The following is a 21,388-nucleotide window of genomic DNA, read 5'->3' as shown; positions in this document are numbered from 1 at the left end:
GCCCCAGTGCCACCCCAAGGCAAACCCTGATGCCACCCCAATGCCATCCTCACACTGTCCCAATGTCACCCCAGTGCTGTTCCAATGCCATCCTGATACCTCCCCAGTGCCAACCCAATATCACGCCGATCCTTTCAGGTATCTACAACTCCTTGAAAGGAGGGTGCAGAGAGGGGGGATGAGTCTCTTGAGCCAAGGAACCAGCGCCAGGCCAAGAGGGAATGGCATCAAGCTGCGCCAGGGCAGGGTCAGACTGGCTCTTAGGAAGGATTTCTTTGCAGAAGGGGTTGTTGGGCGTTGGAATGGGCTGCCCAGGGCAGGGGGGGAGTCCCCATCCCTGGAGGGGTTGAAGAGTCGGGTTGACCCAGCGCTGAGGGATCTGGTGGAGTTGGGAATGGTCAGTGTGAGGTTCATGGTTGGACTGGAGGAGCTTCAAGGGCTTTTCCAGCCAAGATGAGTCTGTGATGCCACCCCAGCACCACCCTTCTGACACCCAACACTGCCCCAACACCCCCCTACCCGCAGCCACCAAGGGGACCCCAGGACCTGGAGGGTCCCCACCGCAGCCAGCAGCCCTGCAGCTCACCCCAGTCGCTCCCCAGTCCCTCTGCTCTATCATCAACAGTCAATTAGCATTTGATTAATTTTATCACACAGGCTTTGCATGCTGAACGCGCCCATGACACCCCGTCCCTGCCGAGGGGAGCAGGGTGGGCACCCCTGGCTCTGCAGCCCCACACAGTGCCCGGGGACTGGCTCGGCGGTCGATGGAGCGGTGCAATCCTGGACAGTTTGGACACCACCCAAAACCCCGCTGTGTGCCGGGGCGTTACCAGTGAAACCCACCCAAGGACCAAGGCTGGGACCTGGAGGGATATGGTCGCACCCAGAGAGGCTGCCCCAAGCAGCCCCCCCGCCCCCATCCATCCCCACCGCGCACGTGACCGATCGAAAAGTGGTTTTGCAGCGTTTCCTGGCAGGGAAAGTGCAAGTCAACAGCACATTTTGGGCACGGCAGTTAATTGAACTCCTTTTTATGGCACGTATATAAATACACAGAACCATCATTAACCGATCCCTTCCAGAAACTGAAAATGAAAGAATTAATCTTATTTCACTCATGTGTAACCCCTCATGAAATTAAAATGATATTTTATGGGTGTGTACAAAAGCAGAGCCTTGCTGCAGTTACTTTAATGAAAATGCCCTTGGAATAAGTTGAATTGGGTAACGAGAAGCCATTAAACGGGGCTTTATCCCATAGGCAATTAAACAGTTTTATCACTGATGAGAGTCCCCACAGGCGAGTGGGGAGAGGTGTGGGTGACCCTGGAGCCAGGTCCCCGGCATTTTGCTGCTCTCTGTGCCTCAGCCATCACCTCTCATTAGCGTTTTAATTACCCAGCCGGGGGGGGGGGGGGCTTCCGCCACCCCGAAAGAGGTTGCACGGGCCCCCCGGCACCACCCAGCCCCTCCAGCCCCCCCCGAAGGACGTACAAGGGTGAGAAGCAGCGGCAAAATGTGATGTTGGCACAGAGGGGGCTCCGGGGGCTCCCCATAACTCCCAGCTCCCTATGGATCCCACATATCCTGCACCCCCCTGCCCAGCCCTGGGCTGACGGCAGAGCAGTGCAGGCTGAAGGAGGGCACATGGAAAGTAACATTTAATTAAATATAAGCCACCACGACATTACTGCAGAGAGCAAGAGCAGCAAAGAGTTTGGCCAAGCTGAGAGTGGTATTATTTGATTTATAATTTAAATAAAGCTCAGGATTCCTGTAATGCACACAGAATAAAATCAAAAGGGACCAGGCTGCTGGAGTTAATTGGACGTGATATTTTCCTGAGGATGCTGCTTCTCTGCAGGCTCCTGCTCCTCGGCTGGAGGCGGGCAGACGCAGGCAGGGCTGGCAGGGCTCCGGGCGCCCTCCTGCATCCTCATCCTCATCCTCATCCACCCACATCCTCTTCAAGGATGCAACGCCGCCACACCGGGCTGGTGCCCACGGCGCAGCCCCGGGGTTACGGGTGAGAGAAACCGGCTGCTGCCATGAGCTGGCAGCGGCGAGCACCGCGGCGAAGGCACCCACGGGATGGGGCGCTGAGACGGGGGGACGGTAAATAGCAGGAGAGTGAAGGGGTAGAATCAGGGGGCGAAGGCGCCGGGGCCGTCAGCTCCCAGCACGGGCAGGAAAATTAGTCAGCTCACCTTTTACGTGAAATTAATACAAAAATTAATCAGCGGCGCGGGCAGGATAATAGCATTTCACAGTGGTGCCGGGCCAGACGGCCAATGTGCCGAGAGCCAGACTCATTTAATATCGACAGAAACAATGCCAGAGGACAGAAATAAGACCCATAAAGATAATTACTGAGATACTCAGGAGCAAATTAAGTAATCAGAGGCACTTCTAAATTGTGCCTCGTTTTAAGAGAACACTATCTTTGTCGATTACCTACGCGGGCGTTTAGGAGGCGGCAGGAGGCTCAGCCCCGCGCGCCGGCTCCCCGGCCCCTCTGCGCCACGCTTACCGCGGCTGCCATAAATAAAGGAGGCAAAATCGTGTTCCAAACCAGATGCGTGGCCCTGGATGTCACCTGCAATTTAATTTGCACTAGCAGGAGGCAGAGAGGAGCGAGACGTGCTGGATTTGCCCATAATGAGCGGAAGCAGACGGGCAGCTAAACTTTGATTAAGGTGACCTGGCTGGCGGCAGCCGGCGGTGAGCGCGGCGCAGGGGTCCAGCCGGGGAGCTTGGCTACGGCCACACACTGCCCGCCCCGGGGGACATGCCCTAGTGCGGGACAAGCCTCAAAAATCTCAGGTGAGCACCGTCCTGCCCTGAGGAATGGGGTGTGATCAGTGAAAAAACCCCGATCCACCGCTCCCCGACGCCTGCTGGGGCCCGGCGTGGGGTCAGACCTCAGCAACCTGCCCCCCTCTTGTGCGGCTCAGGGACCCCCCAGGGCTGGGACCCTCCCAGGATGTGGGGGGCTGCATCCAAGAGCAGCTCTCCCCACCCATGGGTGCTTTGCTGCGTGGTGACACCACGTATGGGCTCCTGCTCTCCAAACCTTGTTTTAGCATCATCTACGGCAGGAATGCTGGGGAGCGCCAACCCCCCTGGCAGGACGGTGCTCCTGGGCCCCATCCCCTACGAGCTGAGCCGGCCCCCGGCTCCGAGCTGCGACAGGGAAACGCTGCGGGGACGGGCGGGTGTATCTTGAGCTCAGCATCACGCTGGGCTCGACGCAAAGACACCCGGTGCCAAACGCCTCCAGTCTCCTGAAAACCCTGCCAGGCTCAGCCTGTCCACAGGTCTCGGACCGTGTGGGCACAGCTGAGCTAATTAGCCTGTGGCAACGAGGCACGCCGGGAGCCAGGCCCTCGTGCCAGCCCTGCGCCGCCGCATGCTGCTCAGGCGTGACGGATTAGGAATAATTTTACAAGAGCAACATCCGTTTTCCTTCCAGACACTAATAAGAAGGAGACGCGAGCGGCGCCGTGAGCTCCGCTGCGAGCGCGCGGGGGTCCACGCACGCACCCACCCGCTTCGCAGACTCACCAAGACCCCCCCAGAGCTGACACCCTGATGGGTGCTCGGGGGGGCCAAACAGCTCAGGAGGCTCCGATCCCGCCTGCCCCTATGATCGCTGATGCACAAATTGCTTCCCCGCCTGCGACACTGGGACGGGCAGGCGCCCATCACCCTGCCTCTGGCCTGGGTGCCCTGCTCCCTGCAGCGATGCTGCGCTGGAGCTTGGGGAGATTCACCCCAAAATAACCCTCCTGGCTGCCAATGTGACCCCCCAGCCCCGCCGAAACAATGCCGGGGGTCCCCAGGGTGGCCAAGCATCACCCAAACCCTGCGCCCAGCTCTCTTGGTTGCATCGGGGCGCCCAGGTAAGAGGGGAAAAAATGTCTCCGGGAAAATACAGATCATTAAACAAATGCCTGGGGGCTGTCACAGACTAACAAGCAGAGCTTTAGCAGCTGATTTGTCTTCAGCCGGCAATGTTTAAAAATCCAACTGAGACCAGCAGAAAAATATCCACTCCCCTCTTTAAAACACACATTCATCACTTGAGAATCTTAATGCGTCTTTCCCAGCCGGGGAGGTCAAACACGCCTGCCTAAAGCAGGCTCATTAAATATACATTTAATCACGGTTTGGATTGAGAGACAAAGGCTGGGAGAGACAGGTGCTTTACTGGAGTGACCTTTTGGATCCCATTTTAATGTAACTAGTTTACAGCTTATCTGAAAGGCCAGCTCCTGGGGAAGGCGAGCTGCAGCAAAATGGGGAAAGTAATTAGGGGGGGAAGGGCCGGGGAGGTTTGGGGGGCCGCGGAGCAGGCGACAGCAGCATCCTCTGCCGCCGCCACGCTTCCCAGACAGCTCTGCAACATTTTCTGAAGTTCGACTTATCAACCAGAGCAACCCAATTTAATTTGCTTATCTTGTCTCCTTCCTCCCCCCCCGTCCCCCCGTCTTCTCCTGCTCTTTTTAATTATCGGTTAAATAAATGTCTTTTTCAATAAGGGAAGCGGCATCAAAGCGGGCGCGGGCGCACACCCCCCACACCCCCCTGGGGCACTTACACTTGCGCGGCTCCAGCGCCTTGTTGGGGCAGGCGAGGTGCTGGGCTGGGGGGTTCTGGGTCCGCTGCAGGCAGGCCAGCATGGTCTGGGTGTCCTGGCGGGCAGCCCCGCCGCCGGCCCTTGCCCTGCCGAGAGACGAAACACACCAGTGAGGCGAGGGGACCTGCCCGCCCCGCTGCCCACCACCCCCCTGCCCACCCAGCTGCTCTCCAGGCTGGAGGCAGGAGCTCCCAGCGCCGGGCACGCTGCTCCTTTGGAGAGGACAAACCCCTCTGGAAGCCTTAAGTAAATATGAAGGTATGTAAAATAAATATGAAGGTCTCAGCAGGTGATTTATGCTTCCTGCAAAGATTTTTGTCCGTCCCACCGGGAACGGGGCAGCGCTGGGGCATCCCTCCGGCACTGCGCTCCCGGCAGTGCCAGACCGCGCCAGCCGGCACCTCCCAGCAGTGAGCAACCCCGCCGGCTCCGGCCGAGGAAAAACGGCGTTAAAATCCCGCTTGGGGTCCTGGGATCCGTCGCCAGCTCCCAGCTGGCATCAGAATCTGCTCGACAAAAGCTGGAGGGGTCAGGCCAAAGTCATCGCCGCCACCGCTCCGCTAATTGTACATCCTTCACGAGCCGCCGCGGAGGGCATGAATTATAACCAGTTGCTGCTGACACCCTCCCACTGCTCCGGCTGGCGCGGGGAGCGATATTCCTGCTCAGAGAGTGTAGGGAGACGTGGGCAGGAGCGGCAGAAAAGGCGGCAGCGGTGCCTGTCCGCCAGCGTCGCGGGTTCTGAGCCATCACTCTCCCAGCTGAATGTCTACTGGTGGCTGGGTGCCACGGCCGGGTGCCAGGGCCGGGTACATCTCGTCACCCGCTCCGTCGCAGGGGATTCGTGTCCTCCCGCAGCCATCTGGGATGTTTCCTGCATCCCCGGTGCTGGCGAGCGGTGCCGGGGCGGGCACGCAGGAGCTGTGCGGTGGCAGAGCCCGCGACCATCACCCGCTGGGCAGCAAAGCGCGGGTGGCCGCTCCCCGAGCCCTGCCCGCCGCTCTCCGTGCTCCGCCGGTTTCAACGTCACCCTTCGCAACAGCCGCTGCGGGTGCACGGACGACGGTACCGTGGCCAGGCTGTGCCTGAGGGGGCTGGGGGTCTCGCCCCGTCCTCCCCCACCGCCACCACCGGGGATGGGAGAGACTCGTTAGCACAAGGTGTGAGGAGCAGGAGGGGAGGAGGAAGTCATCGAATACCAAGCAGGTGTCTGGAGAACCCAAATTGTGCTGTTTTCTCCTAATAATGAAGTATTCATGAGTAAAAGCCTTTTTCACTACTTTCTTAAGATACTAATTTCACAACAAGCGCCTTGTTACCATGCAATTATTCCAATCGTGCATTTCTCCCAGATTCCATCTGTCCTCACGCTCTCTAAATGAAAGACAATCATGTAACCACCTTTCATTATTCACTATTTTACTTTCAGCAAAGGTACCCTGAAAGAAATGATTTCCTCTGAAAGGGACTTTTATTCAGTTTCAAAACCAATTTTCTCCTATTACTGTCTTAAAAAAAAAAAGGAGGGGGGCAGGGAGGTGTTTTTATTTCATGCATTACATATCCTTTGTTAACGCAGCTCGCAGTAAAAGCAGCCGTATCCATTTTCTGGCTTCGATTTCTGGTAATTTTAAAATATGCCATTACAATCAGGCAGAAATTATACAGTTTGAAAAGAGAATGAAGTGCTTCTTATTCAGAGGCTCAGTGCACTTGACTGCCAGGGAGCTCGCCTCTCCCCGCCGGGACTCAGGGTTCGTTACACAGCCCCGCTCCCGGCGTGCCTCGGCTCCCCCGGCACGTGCCCACCAGCCGCTTTCGGCGGCGGCTGCATCACGCCAACCCTGTCCCCGCGGTGGGGACACATGTCAGGGCACCCACGGCCATGCAGGGGGGTAGCTGCACCGGGCAGTGGCTCCTGCCACACCTCAGCCTCACCTACGCTGTGACCTCATCCCCCCGGCTGTCACCATCTGGCCGATTAACAGGCGGATGTCACCTCCTCGCGGGCTCCTTGCCGGGACACTGCCCCGTTGTCCCTGTTCCCATGTCCCATGCATCAGATCCCCGGGGAAAATAGGGGGCTGAGAGCGAGGAGAAAGCACCTGGGGAGGGGGTGGTGTGGGGTGAGCCAAGAGGCCAACCCACCCCCACTGGGCAGGATGCGGCCGCCGGCCGGGTACCAAATTCAGGTACCAAATCCGGGTACCAAATCCGGGGCGTGAGAAGAGGGAGGGCGAGGCTGCAGCCCTGGGGCGGGGGGATGCTGGTGGTCGGTCACAGGACCTGCGTGTGCCCTTGACCCTGGGGACCCCGCAATGCAGGTCCCCTGGGGACACCCGCAGCGCCGCTCCCTGGGCCGTGCCACGCACCCACACATAGCCCAGCACCCTCCCGGGGCCGCCCCGACCTCGGCCACGCGCAGCATCGGCATCAGCCGGGAGAGACACGGGAGCCACATGCCAGACTAAATAAAGCCGCCGATTAATTCAGAGCCCAGGTTTGCCCCCGTCTCCCAGCGTCACGCAGCGGAGACCATGTTCCCGACAGCTACGCCGCGCTTCACCCCACCTTAACAACCATGAGGGCCCTGGCGCCGCGACATCATCCCTCCATCCCAGCACCCCACCAGGCACCCCCCAGCCCCCCAAAGCACCCGTAGGTGAGTAGGTGGGCACCCGGCACAATGGGCATCTGTTGCCGCGGTGGCATTTCATTAATGCCGCTCAGAAAAGCCCCTGAATCAGCTGATGGGAATTGGGCACTGGGCTGTCCGAACGCTTAGCACCGGCTTAGTTAGCTCCATCTGCATTTGAACTAATTCCAATCAGCAGGATCCGATTTAGTTCAAGCTGCTCTGGCTCTTTCGTGGCAGGAAAGACAACACTCAGCACTTTTGCCGAACCGCCCCGAGTCTGCACGGCCTCTGCCCAGCCTGCGCCGACGTCCCCACTGCAGCACAGGGTGAGCGGGTCCCACTTTCGGGGGTGCCAGGAGCGGGGTCCCTTGGGGACACCAGGAGTGGGGTCCCTCAGGGACACCCGCAGGGTTCCCCCAGGAGCCCCATGGCACCGCTCCACAGCCCCAGCATCATCCCCCTCCATCCTTCCCCAGCCCCTCTCCGACCGCTCCTTCCCACCCCCCCACCCCAGGCCAACTAATTTCAAAGCCCTATCTCTCCATCGCACTATTTATAAGCCCAAGGTCTTTGTGACTTTAATAAAAAAAAAAAAAACACCACCCTCTATGTCTAAAGCCCCCGTGACGGGAGGGTTTGGCACCTCCTCTGACATCAGCGGCTGATAAGTCGGGCTTATCTTCTCCGAGAGCCCCGCGAAGGTCCCTCCGGCGAGATAAGGCCAGCGCAGCTGTCGATAGAGGCTTTCGCAGGCGAGGATTTAGATAAAAGAAAATGTGACGGGAGGGGGGAGGAAAAAAAAAAAAAAAAGCAACTTTTAAAATCTCAGCCTGAACTGGGTCTTATGCCACTGGCCAGGCAGCACAAGGGTGGAGGGAGGGACAGGGGCAGCCTGGGAAAAGGGAGGGCCAAGGTCTCGGTGCAATGTATGTGCATCTTCGCCCAGGCGTTACTGGGGCGGCCTAGGGTGCAAACCCATAAAAAGGGAGTTTTTGGGGCTGGGAGAGGGAGTGCAAAGCTGTTTGAGTCACGCCGACGCATCTCCCCCCGGGTATTAAAGGACAGGGCTGGGTTCGGCACAAGGACAGGAGGTGACCGGGTCACCGCGGCTGGGAGAGGCACAAGAGCCTTCTGACAGTGCCAGACAGACGGACGGACAGGCAGCGTGGGAGCAAGGCCAAGGCTGGCAGCAACCTCACAAGCCGGCAGCACTGATAAATTAAGCAGAAATCCTCGCCAGTCCCCGGCACGCTGAGTACAACAAACCCACTCGCCAGGGCTACCTGCTGTGACCGGGGACACCCCTGTCCCTTGTCATTCGTCCCTCTGCGCTGGGATGGAGGAGAAACCCACCACCCCGACGAGGAGCTCCCCCTCCCCGCGGCCTGGGGACACCAGTGCTACCGCCACAGCAGCCCCGGCACGGTCGCTGCCACCGGCCCGTGGCCACTGGTTTCCCATCAGCTGGCGTCCCTCCTGCGAGGGTGAGGAGGTGCTGGAGGAGGAAGGCTTCCCCTCTGCACACCGAGGGTGCCCATCCTACGCCAGGGCGAGCGGGGTTTCGGCAGCTGCCGTGCCAGCTTGTGCCCACCTCCCATCCAGCAGCAGATTTACGGCCCCCGGGGCCAAGGCGGTGGAGGGGACATGGCGCTCGGCAAGTGACGCCGCAGCTCGGTCCTGCAACGGGTGAGCGCGGGAAAGGTCACCCCGCCGTAAATCACGGCGAGCACCGGATAAAATAAAGCAGAAAGTTTGACGCCGCCGTGCCGAGGGCTGCAATAAAGCACGGCGCGGTGCTGCCGGCCGCGCCACGACCTTCCCCTCGCCCAGCCGCCGCTCCATCCTGCCCGGCTAATCCGCTCCCCTCCGCATGCTCCAGCCCCAGGCCTTTCAGGGGGCCCTGTTAATAATTAAATGTTAATCTAAAAAGCAATTTTAGCTGCAGTGCTGCAGATCTGGTTAGAGATTACATTAGCATGTAAGAGTCAAGGGTAATTTTCTCTAACCCCTCTTGTGATCTTTAAAACCCGCAGATCTTAAAGCAACACCAGCTCCTCTGATTAAAATTGGAAGCTGGGGTTTGCGACGGATAATGATGCTGGAAGTGATTATTTTGCTGCTCGGGATCTCGCTGGGGCGACGGGGGAGAGGGGGGCTGGGGGAGCTGCTCAGGCAGCTTCTCCCGACCTGAACCCTGCGGACGTGGGAAAAGTGCCCAGGGTGAGCCCAGGACCCGGCTGGCACCGAGCCGAGCTGCATCCTCAGCCTGAGGGTCCGACCTGGGGGGTGGCCACCGCTCCGACATGGTGAGCATCCCCATTTCCCACTTCCCCCAAGCCTGCTCTACTTCTGGAGGGACCATTTTGCTGCCCCGCTGCCAGCGGGACGGTGCCTTTTTGGGGCTGGCACAGAGCTCAGCAGCTGCGGCACATTGCCAGGGACAGAGCAGCACCGGGGCGGGCAGCGAGGGCCACGAGCCCATGCCAGGACCTGGGCAGAGCATCCCCTCTAAGGCAGAAACAAGGAAAAGTGTCTCCTATCCCACCCAGAGCTGAGGCTTCTGCTCCCGCTGCGGCTCCAAGGAGAAACCGCTTGGACTGTTCAAGAAAATCAACATCAAAAAATACCCCAAAATATCCTTTCACTCGTGAGCGGGGCCAGGGAGGCCGGGACGGGGCCACAGCCCGGAGCAGAGGACACGAGCAAATTGCCTTCTGACTGCTACAAATGACCCGATGGAAGAAATAAGGTATCAGATGTGTCCGTAATGATGGAATTAAAAAAAAAACAATTCGAGTGCTGTTGAGCGTTCGCAGACATCCTCACGCAGGGCTCGGGCAGCCTGGTTAAATTTATGTGTCAGCTTTAAGGAGGCCTCTCATCAAATGAGCTATTTTGGGCAGAGATTAAAGATCTATTTTAGCTGCGAGCAGGAACAGCTCTCGAACAGGTTAATAATGATTCTGGAAAGCCAAGCGTCTCCAGCACCCCAGGCCTGGGCAGCTGGAGCCCTGGGCAGCGCCGGGGGGTCCCCAAGGGTCCCTGAGCTGGGAGGGTGGGGACTCTGGTGCAATGTTCCCCCTGACCTGCTGCCATCCTGCTGGGGAGGAAGAAACCCCCGGGCTGGTGCTGGGTGCGGGGAGGCCGCGGCGCTGAGCGGGCGTGGGTAATTGGAAGTGGCAGACACTGCCACGCCGCTGCCAAGAGGGTCATGACGTGGGATTGGGAACCCACTGCCAGGAGCGAGGGGGGAGCAAAGGTCAGGGCCCCGCTTGGGCACCTTCAGTGGTTTTGGCAAAGCCGGACTCTGGCTGCGTGCGCCAGATCTGCCTCTACCTACAGATCCCCTCCAATCTGGTACCCCACAGGGGTGTGCCTGGGGGGGCAGAAAAGCCAAGCGGCTCTGGGGACGCCTCCAGAGCAGCAATTAAAAGCACCAACGAGGCAAGACCCCAGCCCGGCACCGGCATCCACTCTCTAGGCCCATGAAACACCCACATCCCCAGCTTGAGACCCAACAGACTCGACACTGCACAGACCAAAGCTCCCCGGCACGGCTCCTCCTGCCCCCCACGGTGACCGGGGCTCCCGCGGTGGTTGCGGCAGCACCGCGGTTCCCCGGGCCGTCCGGCCGCCCCGTGCACGGCAGCCCGGCGCGCGCCGCTCGGTAATTACAGCCCCGAGCGCCTGAGCTGTGAAAGAATCTGACGAAGGAATCCAGGGTAGATCGCGCTGCTGAAATTACTATAATCAAAGGCTTTCACAAAGGCTTCAAATGCAACCAATTACCCTGAAAGGCGAGGCAAGAAAGAAAACAAATTAACGTGTTTGCACAGAGCCTCCGCAGCAGCGCACACATCGCCCCGCGCCGCCCTCGACCCCAGCTGGCCGCTGCTCTCCGTCCCCAGGTCCCGCTCCCCATCCCTGCATCCCGCTCCCCATCCCTGCATCCCGCCCCCCATCCCTGGGTACCAACTCCCCATCCTGCTCCGTCGCCGCTGCCCCTGCTCGCCTCGGGGTGCAGCTGCACACAAAGGGGCTCTGTGCCTGTCCCTCGCCCCGCGGCCGGCCACTGCCTCGCTGGCAGACAAAAGCCCAGCCTGTGCCGGCAGCCGGGCCTGGCGCAGGCTCAGGGACTTGCCAGGGTGGCCCAGGGCAACCTCCCTGCCTCCTCCTCCCCGGCGCTGAGCGGGTCCCTGAGTGAGGGGAGGTGTGGGGGTCCTCAAAGGCGCCCATCGAGCGCAGCCCCGCATCGCCCTGCTGACAGATGGGGAAGCTATTCACAGCGGGGGCCCCCCTCAGCCCCCCACCCTCGCCTCCTCACGCTACGCTTCATCTGCGCTGCCAGTCTGGGGGAAAAGAGGGGAGACGGAAAAAAAAAAAATCAACTTCTTTCTTTTAATATTTAACGAGAGTCCATCACCCTAAGTCTATTTTGTAATACAAAGCTCTGGAGATTTAAACCCTTCTCACCCGGAGAGATGGAAATGAATGGTGCTCTTTAATGAGCTGGTTCAGCAGAAAAGATAGATTTCTAAGATTACTGTAGGAATTCTTATAATTGATGTGTACTTTTGTAACGAGGATTATACCACCATCCGGTCAAGTAATTCCGGCTCTTCCCCCCCCTTCTCCCGAGCTCGCCCTGCTTTTGGGGCTCCCTGGGGGAGAGGGACCAGGCCCGTGGCCCTGTGGGGAGAAAGCAACACAGAGAAGGGGGGGAAAAAGAAAAAGCCAAAGAAAAATTATAGAGGCTTTTCTTATTTAGCCATAGATAACCTAACACAGCCAACGAATGGGGAAAATAAGGCATCTCTCAAGATTTATATATTTGTTTTACAAAGCCTTTCTCTCCCCCACCGATCCGAGGCCGGATGAGCTGCTGAATGCCGAGTAATTAAAAGGAACAGAGAACAATACCCGCGCCTGCCGAAGAACGCGGAGTTTCCCTCAGATGTTTATAGCAATTGTATGAAAATGTACAAGCCGGGATGGCAAGAGCTGACAGCCGCGCCGGAGCAGCCGTGATTGCGAGCTGGCTGCCTCCCCCGGCTGATTGGCATTAATTGTGTGCGTTTGCAAAGCAGAACGGAAAGTCTGACATTAGCTGCAAGCCAACATTTCTTTCTAATAGTCTTAATGATTACGACGAGAGCTGATGATCATTGTGGGGCGTTAATAGTCCGGAGAGCGGCTCTGCGGCGGCTTCTCCCGGTGGGGATGAGAGTCGGGATGGCCCCATCAGCCCTGTGTGTGCAAGGGGAGATGCTCCCCAGGGTGGGCTCCAGGATGGTCCTGTGCAGCCAGAGCCCCCCCCGGTAGTGGGGGCCACAGCCTGTCAACCTGTAAAACTCCCCAACAAGGGGACGGGAAGGATAAGGGAGGGGACAGCAGCACCCTGCCCCAGCCCCACGGGAGTGGGGTGGCTGCGGGGGGGACACGCCAGGAGGGAGAATGTGCCCCACCGCAAGACCCCTCCGAGGCAGGGGTGTCCCCAGGGATGCCCCAGGCTGGCTGTGCCCCGAGGGAGGCACTGAGCCACCCTGCTCCCATGGATGCCCCAAATGCAGCCGGGTCCCCATGGGGGGCCACAGCGCCACAGGAGGGGCTGGTAGTGCTGCCCCGGGGAGAGCAGCCAGCAAAAAATCCACGTAAACACCAGAGCCCGTTACTAAAAGCTGATTAATGAAACCTGAGTTTTCTAGACGCTCTACACAGCTGGTTTTTTGATGGCCTTGAGTTTCACCACTGCACAGAGGAGAGGGTGGGCTGCGGACACCAGCACGGGATGCTCCGAGCGTGGCCACGGGAGAGCGGAGCCAGACGTGCACGAAAACCCCCCCCAGCCCCAACCCGCCCAGGTTTACACGGGAGGAAAAATCAATGGGCCATCGACCCGTCACATAAAGCGGGAGCGCGGCGCTGGCAGGCAGCTGCCTGCTGACCGGTGCTGTGCAGAGGACACGGCTGGGGGTCACCTCACCGGGGACCAGCGATGCCCGCAGGGGGGACACGGCTCAGGGTCACATTGCGGGGGGCTGGGGGACACGGCTCGGGGTGCAGCCAAGCTGCCGGCAGCGCCAAGGGCCACCCTGCAGCAAGCAGTGCTGCCAGCCCACGTGCCACAAACCCTCACAGCAGCAGAGGGGACACATCCACGGTGTGTGGGTGGCCCTTGGCCGTGTCCTTGCCGGGACATGGGTGTCACCCACCCAGCTTCCCCCTGGCTCCCCCAGGGCCACCACGCAGCCCGCCGGGATAGATGGACAGACGGACACACGGCTTCAGCCCAGCTCCAGGCTGTTTCAGCTTTTCTTTTTTTTTTTTTTTTTTGTCATCTGTGTTGGCCAACTCAGCTTTGGGCTTTCTGAGCTCACTAATAATTGTTCCCAGGTGAAAAGAAATAAAGACTCGGTCCCTCTCCTCCTTCCCCCCCTTTTCCAAAAAAAAGTCCATAAAGAAGAGCTATAAAAATGGCTTGTTATCTCACCTAGCGAGGCTCAGACTGTATGTTATTGCTAATTGGGTATAACATCCTTGTCTTGTTCTGCTCTCTGAAGCTAAATCAAGAAAGCACCACTGCTGCGAACTAATTATATCTCTGGACTGCAGACTCCAGCTTGTCTTCCCCTTTATTGAGTTAAAAAATGGTCACTAACCTTAATCTCTCATATTCCCAAGCATTAGGGCTGCTGCAAAACCACCACTTCCACCTGCATCCCAGTCTACGCTCAGAAAGATGGAGCACATGGCCCAGCAAAGGGTTTGTGCTGCTCGGGGACCCAGCCCGGGACACGGCCCCGAGCGAGAGCCCGGAGGTGCCCACCCCGCCACAGCCCGCGGCACCGGCACGCCAGCCCACCACAGACACGGGTCGCTGTACCGTCGAGTCTTTATCACACGCAGCTCGGAGGCTTTCTGTGCTGCACGCGCCCGGAGACTGGTCACTGCTGCTTTTCTACCTCTGCTCCTTACCGGGAAGTTTAAGCTTTTTTCATTGTGATGTTTTTAATATCTGAACAACCCCGGTGGCGTTCCTACGGCGCGAGCTCGGCGGATTGAAGCATATGGGTCGCGCACACATGAACCAAGGAGAGTGGATGCTGCTCCAGTTCACCCACATCGGCTCCCAGTCCCAGCCCAGGATAAAGCCTGATGGTCCTATTAACGCTGGTGCTCACCTGCGGGTTCCCCACGGGACCGAGGACGCTGTGGCCACCCGATTGCACCGCTATGGCCAAAGCACCCCGGTTACCGGAGCGGCTGCCACGACATGGACCCCAGCAGCAGCACGTCATCCGGAAAAGAGAGGGGACAACCGGACCCCCAAAGGGCACCGAGGCGAGCGGCAAGGCTTTGGCACCACAGTCACGCAGGACAGCCCCATCCCTCCCCATCCTGGCACCTCCCTCAGCACCAGCCACGTGGGGTGAGAAATTTAAGCAGAAACGCGAGGCTGTGGGTGGGAAACCGAAGAGCGGTGGCACCGCGCTCAGCACCGAGCCCGGCTCCATCCCCCTGCCCGGGGGGACCCACGCAGATGGTGTTGCTTTCCAAAGGGAAAGTCAAGCTCCAGTTCTCCCTGCGAGCCAAGAGCATCCCTTAAAAAATTGATACTTCCCTGACTATTAATTAACCTGAACCACTTAAAACCGCCTTCAATTTGTCAGGTTTAACTGCCAGCTCTTCTCAGTAAATCAAGCGTCGCGTGCAGATGGAGGCTGTGCGCGCGAGGCGCGGCGGAGGGAGCAGGCGGTGAGCAGAGCACCCCGCGCCGTGCTCGCCACCCCGTCCCCCGAGAGCACCGGCCACGATATTCGCACCCCGCAATTAGCTGGGACGCGACACGAAACACGACGGCGGGGCAGGGCAGGCCAGCGCGGCGGCAGAGCACCCCACGCCGCAGCGTCTCCGTCTCCCCTACAGCGCCCTTGTTGTGCAACCGAGGCTGAATTGGAAAGCAATATGAATATTTATTCTCTGACAGGGAAATCTCCCTGCTGCAGGGTATTAAGGCTTTATTAGTGTGTGGTTACTAGTGACGCTAAGCCAGCCCTCGCTCGAGCCTGGAGCACGGCAGAGATGACCTACAAGAGGCAGATGGCGAAAGCCTTGGAGAGCCCCCAAGCCGAGGACGTGCCTCCCCTTGCCAGGGCGAGGAGGGGGCTGCGCACCCCGGTCCCACGCAGGGGATAGGGCCAGGGCCAAGAGCTAGATCCCCCCACCAAAACCCCCCTCCTCACCCAGGGCCAGCCCTGCCGAAACGTCTCCCTGCGCTGGGGCTGTCCCCCGGCCCCCGCACCGCACGGCTTGCCGTTTTGGGTTAAAACGCTGATGTATTCTCTCTTTAGCGAAAGGAGTCCCAGGGGCTATAAAAATTCCCAGCAGGCTCCCGTCAGTCTCAGGTCATTAACTTTCTTTCATTGGGAGTTTGTTTACAGCCAGCCATAAATAGCGTCGCCCGCACTGCTCACCAGCCTGGACAGGACCGGGCTGCCCACGCAGGGGGGTGCAGCACCCTGGGGTGCAGGGTCTGGTGCTCACCCCCACCATATCAACCTCTCCCGGGCCCCCTGTTTCTCACTGGCACGGCACGGTGCTGCCACAAAAGCACCCCAGCACTGCAAACCCAGGGGGTCACCTGGCACGCGGCCGGAGGGAGCCACGGCACTTTGGGCTCAGCCGTGGTCGTTCCTGGAGGAGGAAGAGGAGGAGGAAGGCAGCTGATCTGAACTGCCCACATGGGTAACTTGCTCCCCGTGACCTGCCCTGCACCCTCACCCAGGGCACCCAGCACCCAGGGCAGAGGGAGCCCAGCCCTCACGCCCATCATGAGCGCCGACCTCTGTGCGTTGGAGATGGCCCAGTCCCGGCACACGGGACCCTGGCACACGGGACCCTGGCACACGGGACCCCAACACCCCTCATCTCACCACAACCCCCACTTCAGAGCTCTGCCCTTCCCTGGCAGCCCCAAAGGCACCACGACAATTTACCAGCATGGAGCCAGAAAGCAAGAAAGCCGGCATGGCACCGCGCTCCGGCCGGACTGCTTGGCAGCCGGGGCTCCTCCGCACCGGGGCTCGGCGCATCCACATCCCGCTGCCCACCCGAGGGGTGCACCCATGGCACCAGGAGCACTCCCAGACCCCCACAAACACCTCCGCAGGCTCTGGTGTGCCCCCCGGTTGGGCGCAGGTGCCCAGGGCGGGACCGCAGGCAATCGGGGGCTTTATTTGCCATAAGTGACCACAGCGGCTCTGCCGCGGCCTCGCGACCCCCCAGGCTGCAGCTCAAATACAGACGCAGGATCGCACGGTTCCCCAGAACCACGACTCGGCGGGGCTCACCCAAAGCACCAGGCACCTGTTAAATATTTACCCGCTGACCTGGCGAAGCACCCGGCACATCGGGGGGCTGAGCGGGGAACCGCAGAGCCGGGGCTCCCCACCACCAGCACAGCAGCTCCCCAACGCCGCCCTGATCGGCACCATCACCCCCAGGCTGGCGGGGATGCCTGGAGCGGGCGCTCGCTGCTGTGACCCCCACCATGCCTCATCCCAGGCTGCGGAGGGGAGCTCCTGGGGGTAAAGAGCCACAACAAGCGCAGCCGGGCCCGGCTCGCAGCAGCCAGGAGCCCACCCCGTTTTATTGCCCGCGATGGCTACAGGAACGATGCGTGCAGGCCAGCAGCACCCCAGGCTGCGCGGGGGCGGGGGGGGGGGGCTAAGAGGTGAAGCCCCAAACTCATGCGCGGTGACTTCTGCTCTTCCACCCGTCCCTGGGAGAGCAGGGACTTGCCAAAAATCACAGCCTAGTCACTCACGGTCCCCCACGTCTATGGAAATATCTATATTTTAAACCATATACTCGCCCAACCTGTAATCAGAGCAACACAAATAGCCCCTGCTTCCCATGTAAATTAAAAACACCCATTAGGCAGATTTCAAAAGATGTCAGTAGGCTTATAATTATACACGACATCCTTCCCAGATAAAAGCGATTACCGGGGATGCAAATCACTTAGCAACCAATCAGTGCCCCCAGAGTGCAAAGCACTGACCAGCCATCCATTTTCGCCTCGTCCTTTTATTCCCTGCATCGAGCAAATACAAACACAGATAAAGAGAGGCACAATAGCTCTTGACACGCAAATAGGTTAACATAATAAAGCCAGCTTTAGCCGGCTCACTCGAGGGAGAAAAGCAATTCTCAGGCAAGCAGGAGGTAATAAAACAGGGCTTTTGTGTTCCTGGCTCCCATTCTCACCCCTGCGCCAGCTTTGCTGCATTAGCTGATAGGCATCGCGGTTTGATTGAATTACCTTTCATGAATATTAGCTTTTTGAGGAATGCGCAGGCAGAAGAGAAAGAAGAAATGTCTTATTTTTGCATGCATGCGCCCGCTGCAGACGGACATGCGGCGGCACAGATGCCGGCGGGGCTGGGAGCGGGGTCCCGGCAGGTGCAGCCCCCCCCCCGGCCCACCCCGCCAGCTGCAGCATCCCTGCGGGCAGCACCCCCCAAGCCTTGGGGGGGTCCCACTCCCCCAGTCCCAGCATCCGAACACCACCAGCGAAGGCCCTTATCCCGCCAGGAAAGGGCATCCTGCTCCGTCCCCAAACGGAGCCACAGAGGCTCCCGCCACCAACCCCATCGCCCCGGCACGCACCACGCTCAGGGGTGGGACCCGCACCCCTGCCCTCCGCACCCCGAGAGCGAGGGTGGGCTGGCTCTCACCAAATCTTTCCGAGGCCGTCGCTCCCTGCGCCGCAGGTGGGCCAGGATCAGGCCGGAGAGGGGAGCGGGGCCGCCCGGCTTCCCCGCAGATCTTCCCCGCACAAGTTCAGGTTCACGCAGGAAACCTGCTTCAGGCAAAAATTAACTCTGCCGCCTGGCAGGGACGCAGAGACCCGGCACTAATCCTGCGCAGCCGGCGGGGAGCGCGGGGGGCAGCGGCGGGCGCAGAGCATCGTGCTCAGTGCGACCACCGCCGCGGGGTCGTGGGACCCGGGAGACCCTCGGCCCTTCCCGGGGCAGGGCAGCAGCCTGCAATTAAAAACCAAGCACCGGGAGGGAACAGGCTCCTCCGCAGCCCGCTCAGGGATGTTTCAGGCTCTAAAAAGACAGATAACCAGAGGGGCTTAAAAAATGAGGGGACCTGACCTCCTCGGAGGGGCTCTGTCCCCTGGGTCACAGCCCGGCAGCAGCCACCCCATCTCGTCCCTCCGTAGGCTTCTCTGCTCCAGCCTGGGGATAAATATTCACGGCAAGATATTCAATTTTTAATGATACAGTCAGCTGAAACGGGGCCCATCTCGCAGCCGGCGCTGCTCTGGCACACAGAACGTGGCCCACCGGTACCGACCCATTGAGCTGGCAGGAAAAACCATTCCTAAAGCCGGGAAAATAAGCCAGGCTCCCGCAGCCGGGAAGGGCTTTCTCTTCCCCTGCTCTACACACAAGGTCAGAGGAAGGCACCGCGGCGAGAGCTTCCCTCTCCTTCCGCTACGGCTTCAAGGCGGCCCGACCCGACGGCACGCGGCTCGCCCCGGCACGGCCACCGGCACCGGAAAATCCACACCTCAAAGTTTTAAGGTTCCTTAATAAGAAAAGTCCCTCCCGAGGGCTTGGGATGCTGGGTGCCCTCTCGCAGGGATGTTTCCAACCTCACCCCTCGGCACTAGAGGCTCGGCACAGGGTCCCACCGGAGCGGCACGGGCACACGCATGGCCACCTGGACCAGCAAGCAGCGGCACATGCCCGGCATGCCGGACGGTAAAACCCCACAAAACACGGGCACGGGAAGGTATAAAACTGCCAAATCCCACAAAATCATCCTGAGCAAGAGATGGGACGCTCCTGACCGAGAGAGGGGCCACGTGGCTCTGCCCCCACGCCCGCAGAGCCCCACGGCCACGCGCCCTTCGCACCCTGCCCTCCACAATAACACGTTGCCCACCCGGGCGAGCTGCCTGCAGCCTCCAAACATCCTCGCAGGATGCACATATAGACACACATATAGATATAAAAACTCCCGACAGAGACACCTGCACCCCGACAACCCGAGCCAGGCAAAGCACCGCTGCCCGACGCCGAGCAAATTCATCCCTGGGAAAACACCGAGCGCGGCTGTAAAACTTTGCCGCTGCCTCTTCTGGGAAATCAAACCGGGCAGCCGGAGCGAGCGGCGGTGGCAGGCGGTGCCCTGCAGCGAGCCGTGCCGCGCCGCCGGCTCTCGGCATCCAGGCCCTGCCTCTCCGGCCATTAATTCCCACGATCTCACGGCTCTCTCCAGAGCTGGATTGGGATGCTGGGGGATGAGCCGCCTCCGCCAGCACCGGGAACACCTCGTTTTCTGCTGGGGACCGAGCCGGAGAGGCGGCATGGCCCGCTCGTCGCCGGTCGGCGGATGCTCAGCCACGAGCTCTCAGGGACCACGACGCCTCGTCCCCGGTGAATCATATTCCCAGCGCCGACGGTCCAGCAGGTGCCACAGGGATGCTCCCTCCGCAGCGGAGCTTCTCCGGGGAGCTGGGCTTCGCCCGCAGACGGTTCTCCTTCGGCAGAGCTGCCCGGGCCCGGGGGGGCGGCCAGGGCCGTGCGATTTTCAATAACACAGCGCAGGGTGGCTCCTTCCCTCTCCTCTCCTTTGTGACCGGCGGTATCCACACCAGCGCGGGGTCCACTGCGGGTGTCCGGGCTCCGCCACCACCCGCTCCGCTGTCCCTGCGGGGTCGGGGGCCGCCTCCCTTCCCCGGGTGGAGGAGGAAAAAAAAAACCCTTTTTTTTTTTTTTTTTCCCAGGCGAAAAGGGGCAGCCGGGGGTCGGCAGGAAGGCGGCAGCTCCCGGACGGCTCACGCTGGAAGTGTCTCGGCTTTCCTCGTGGAGGCACCCGTGGATATTTTATTTCCACTTACGAGTCAGGCGACCCAAAAAGCCATAAAAAAAAAATTAAAAATATGAAGGAAAAAAAAAAAAAAAAAAGAAGAAAGTTGCTCCCGTTCCTCTCCGGTAGCGACGGGAGAACCGGTCCCCAGCCAGCGGCGGCTCCGCGCCCGAGGCTGCGCGGCCGGGGAGAACCGGGCACCGCCGGGCACCGCCGGGCACCGCGCTGCGGCGGCGGCGCCGCCTCCTGATGCGCCCCGGGAGCCGGAGCCGGTCCCCCCCCGCCGCCCCTCGTGCCCCCCCGTCGGTAACACACACACCCAGACACACACCCCCCCCCCCGGTGCCCGCCGCCGCCGGCCCCCCGTTACCGTCAGAGCTGGATCCGGGCCGGCTCCGGCCGCTGCGGTGCGGGGCGCGCCGGGCCGCCCCCCCCGGGCCGCGCAGCAGCAGCGGCGGCGCCCGCCCGGCCCCGCGCCCCGCCGGCGGCCCGCCCCGCCCCGTGCGCGGCCAGCGTGCGGCGGCTCCCGGTGCTCTGCCCCCGGGGGCGGGGAGGGTAAAGAAAAATATCCGGGGAAGAAGGGAAAAAAAAAAAATTTAAAAAATTTAAAAAAAAAATTAAAATAAAATAACCCCCGCGCGGATGGGCTCGGGCGGCGCGGGGACCCCCGGGGGCATCACACCGCGGGTCCCTCCGGTTCCTTTGTGCAGCGGCGATCGGTGCCCGCCGGCCCGTGGCGCAGCGGCGGGGGGGGGGGGACGGGGGGGGGGAGGGGGGGGGCAGGGCCGGCCGCGTCTCAGCGCTCCATGGCGGCGGCGGTGCCGGTGCCGGTGTCGAGGCCGGTGTCGGGGCGCGGCCCCCGGGCGCTGCCTCCCGCCCGGTGCGCGGCTGCGGCGACACTGAGCGGCCCCGCGCGGGGCCCGGCGGCCGCACGCGGCTCGGCCCCGCCCCCGGCGCGTTACCAAGGGGACGCCGCCGCGCGTCCTGCGGGAGGGGGCGGAGCCACAGCCCGGCCCCGCCCTCCCCGCCCCGCCCCGCCCGCCCCTTTCCGCGGGAAAATTCGACGGCTCCGGCGCGGCGGTGTTTCCCGGCGTGCCCCGCGCCACGCCCCCTCCCCTCCGCGCGGGGGCTGATGGGAGTTGTAGTCCCGACGCCGGAGGGAGGGCGGGGGGTGTCTCCGGGGGGGGGCTCGGCCCTCGGGGCGGGGGGCTCGGCACCGG

The 21,388-nt window shown here is 60.8% G+C and overlaps 1 protein-coding gene across 2 annotated transcripts in view; it reads right to left on the bottom strand.

The window, feature by feature from the left end:
- The window catches only part of FAM222A (family with sequence similarity 222 member A), a 29,789-nt gene extending 9,196 nt beyond the window's left edge, over positions 1–20,593 (bottom strand). The window contains exons 1-2 of one of the 2 annotated variants that reach the window (XM_074887731.1): positions 20,539–20,593; positions 4,604–4,728 (exon numbers count right to left, since the gene is read on the bottom strand). In XM_074887731.1, the coding sequence (XP_074743832.1) occupies positions 4,604–4,685 (82 nt within the window). In that variant the 5' untranslated portion in view covers positions 4,686–4,728; positions 20,539–20,593. Of the gene's footprint in view, positions 1–4,603; positions 4,729–11,252; positions 11,290–20,538 lie in introns of those variants that run through there. The other variant, XM_074887730.1, reaches the window with a different exon arrangement.
- Positions 20,594–21,388: the final 795 nt, after the last annotated feature.

Source organism: Strix uralensis, chromosome 17, assembly GCF_047716275.1.
Source record: "Strix uralensis isolate ZFMK-TIS-50842 chromosome 17, bStrUra1, whole genome shotgun sequence".
In the NCBI taxonomy this organism is placed as follows: domain Eukaryota; kingdom Metazoa; phylum Chordata; class Aves; order Strigiformes; family Strigidae; genus Strix; species Strix uralensis.
Note: the sequence above shows the minus strand (reverse complement) of the source record. Positions and strands in the feature narration are given on the sequence as shown.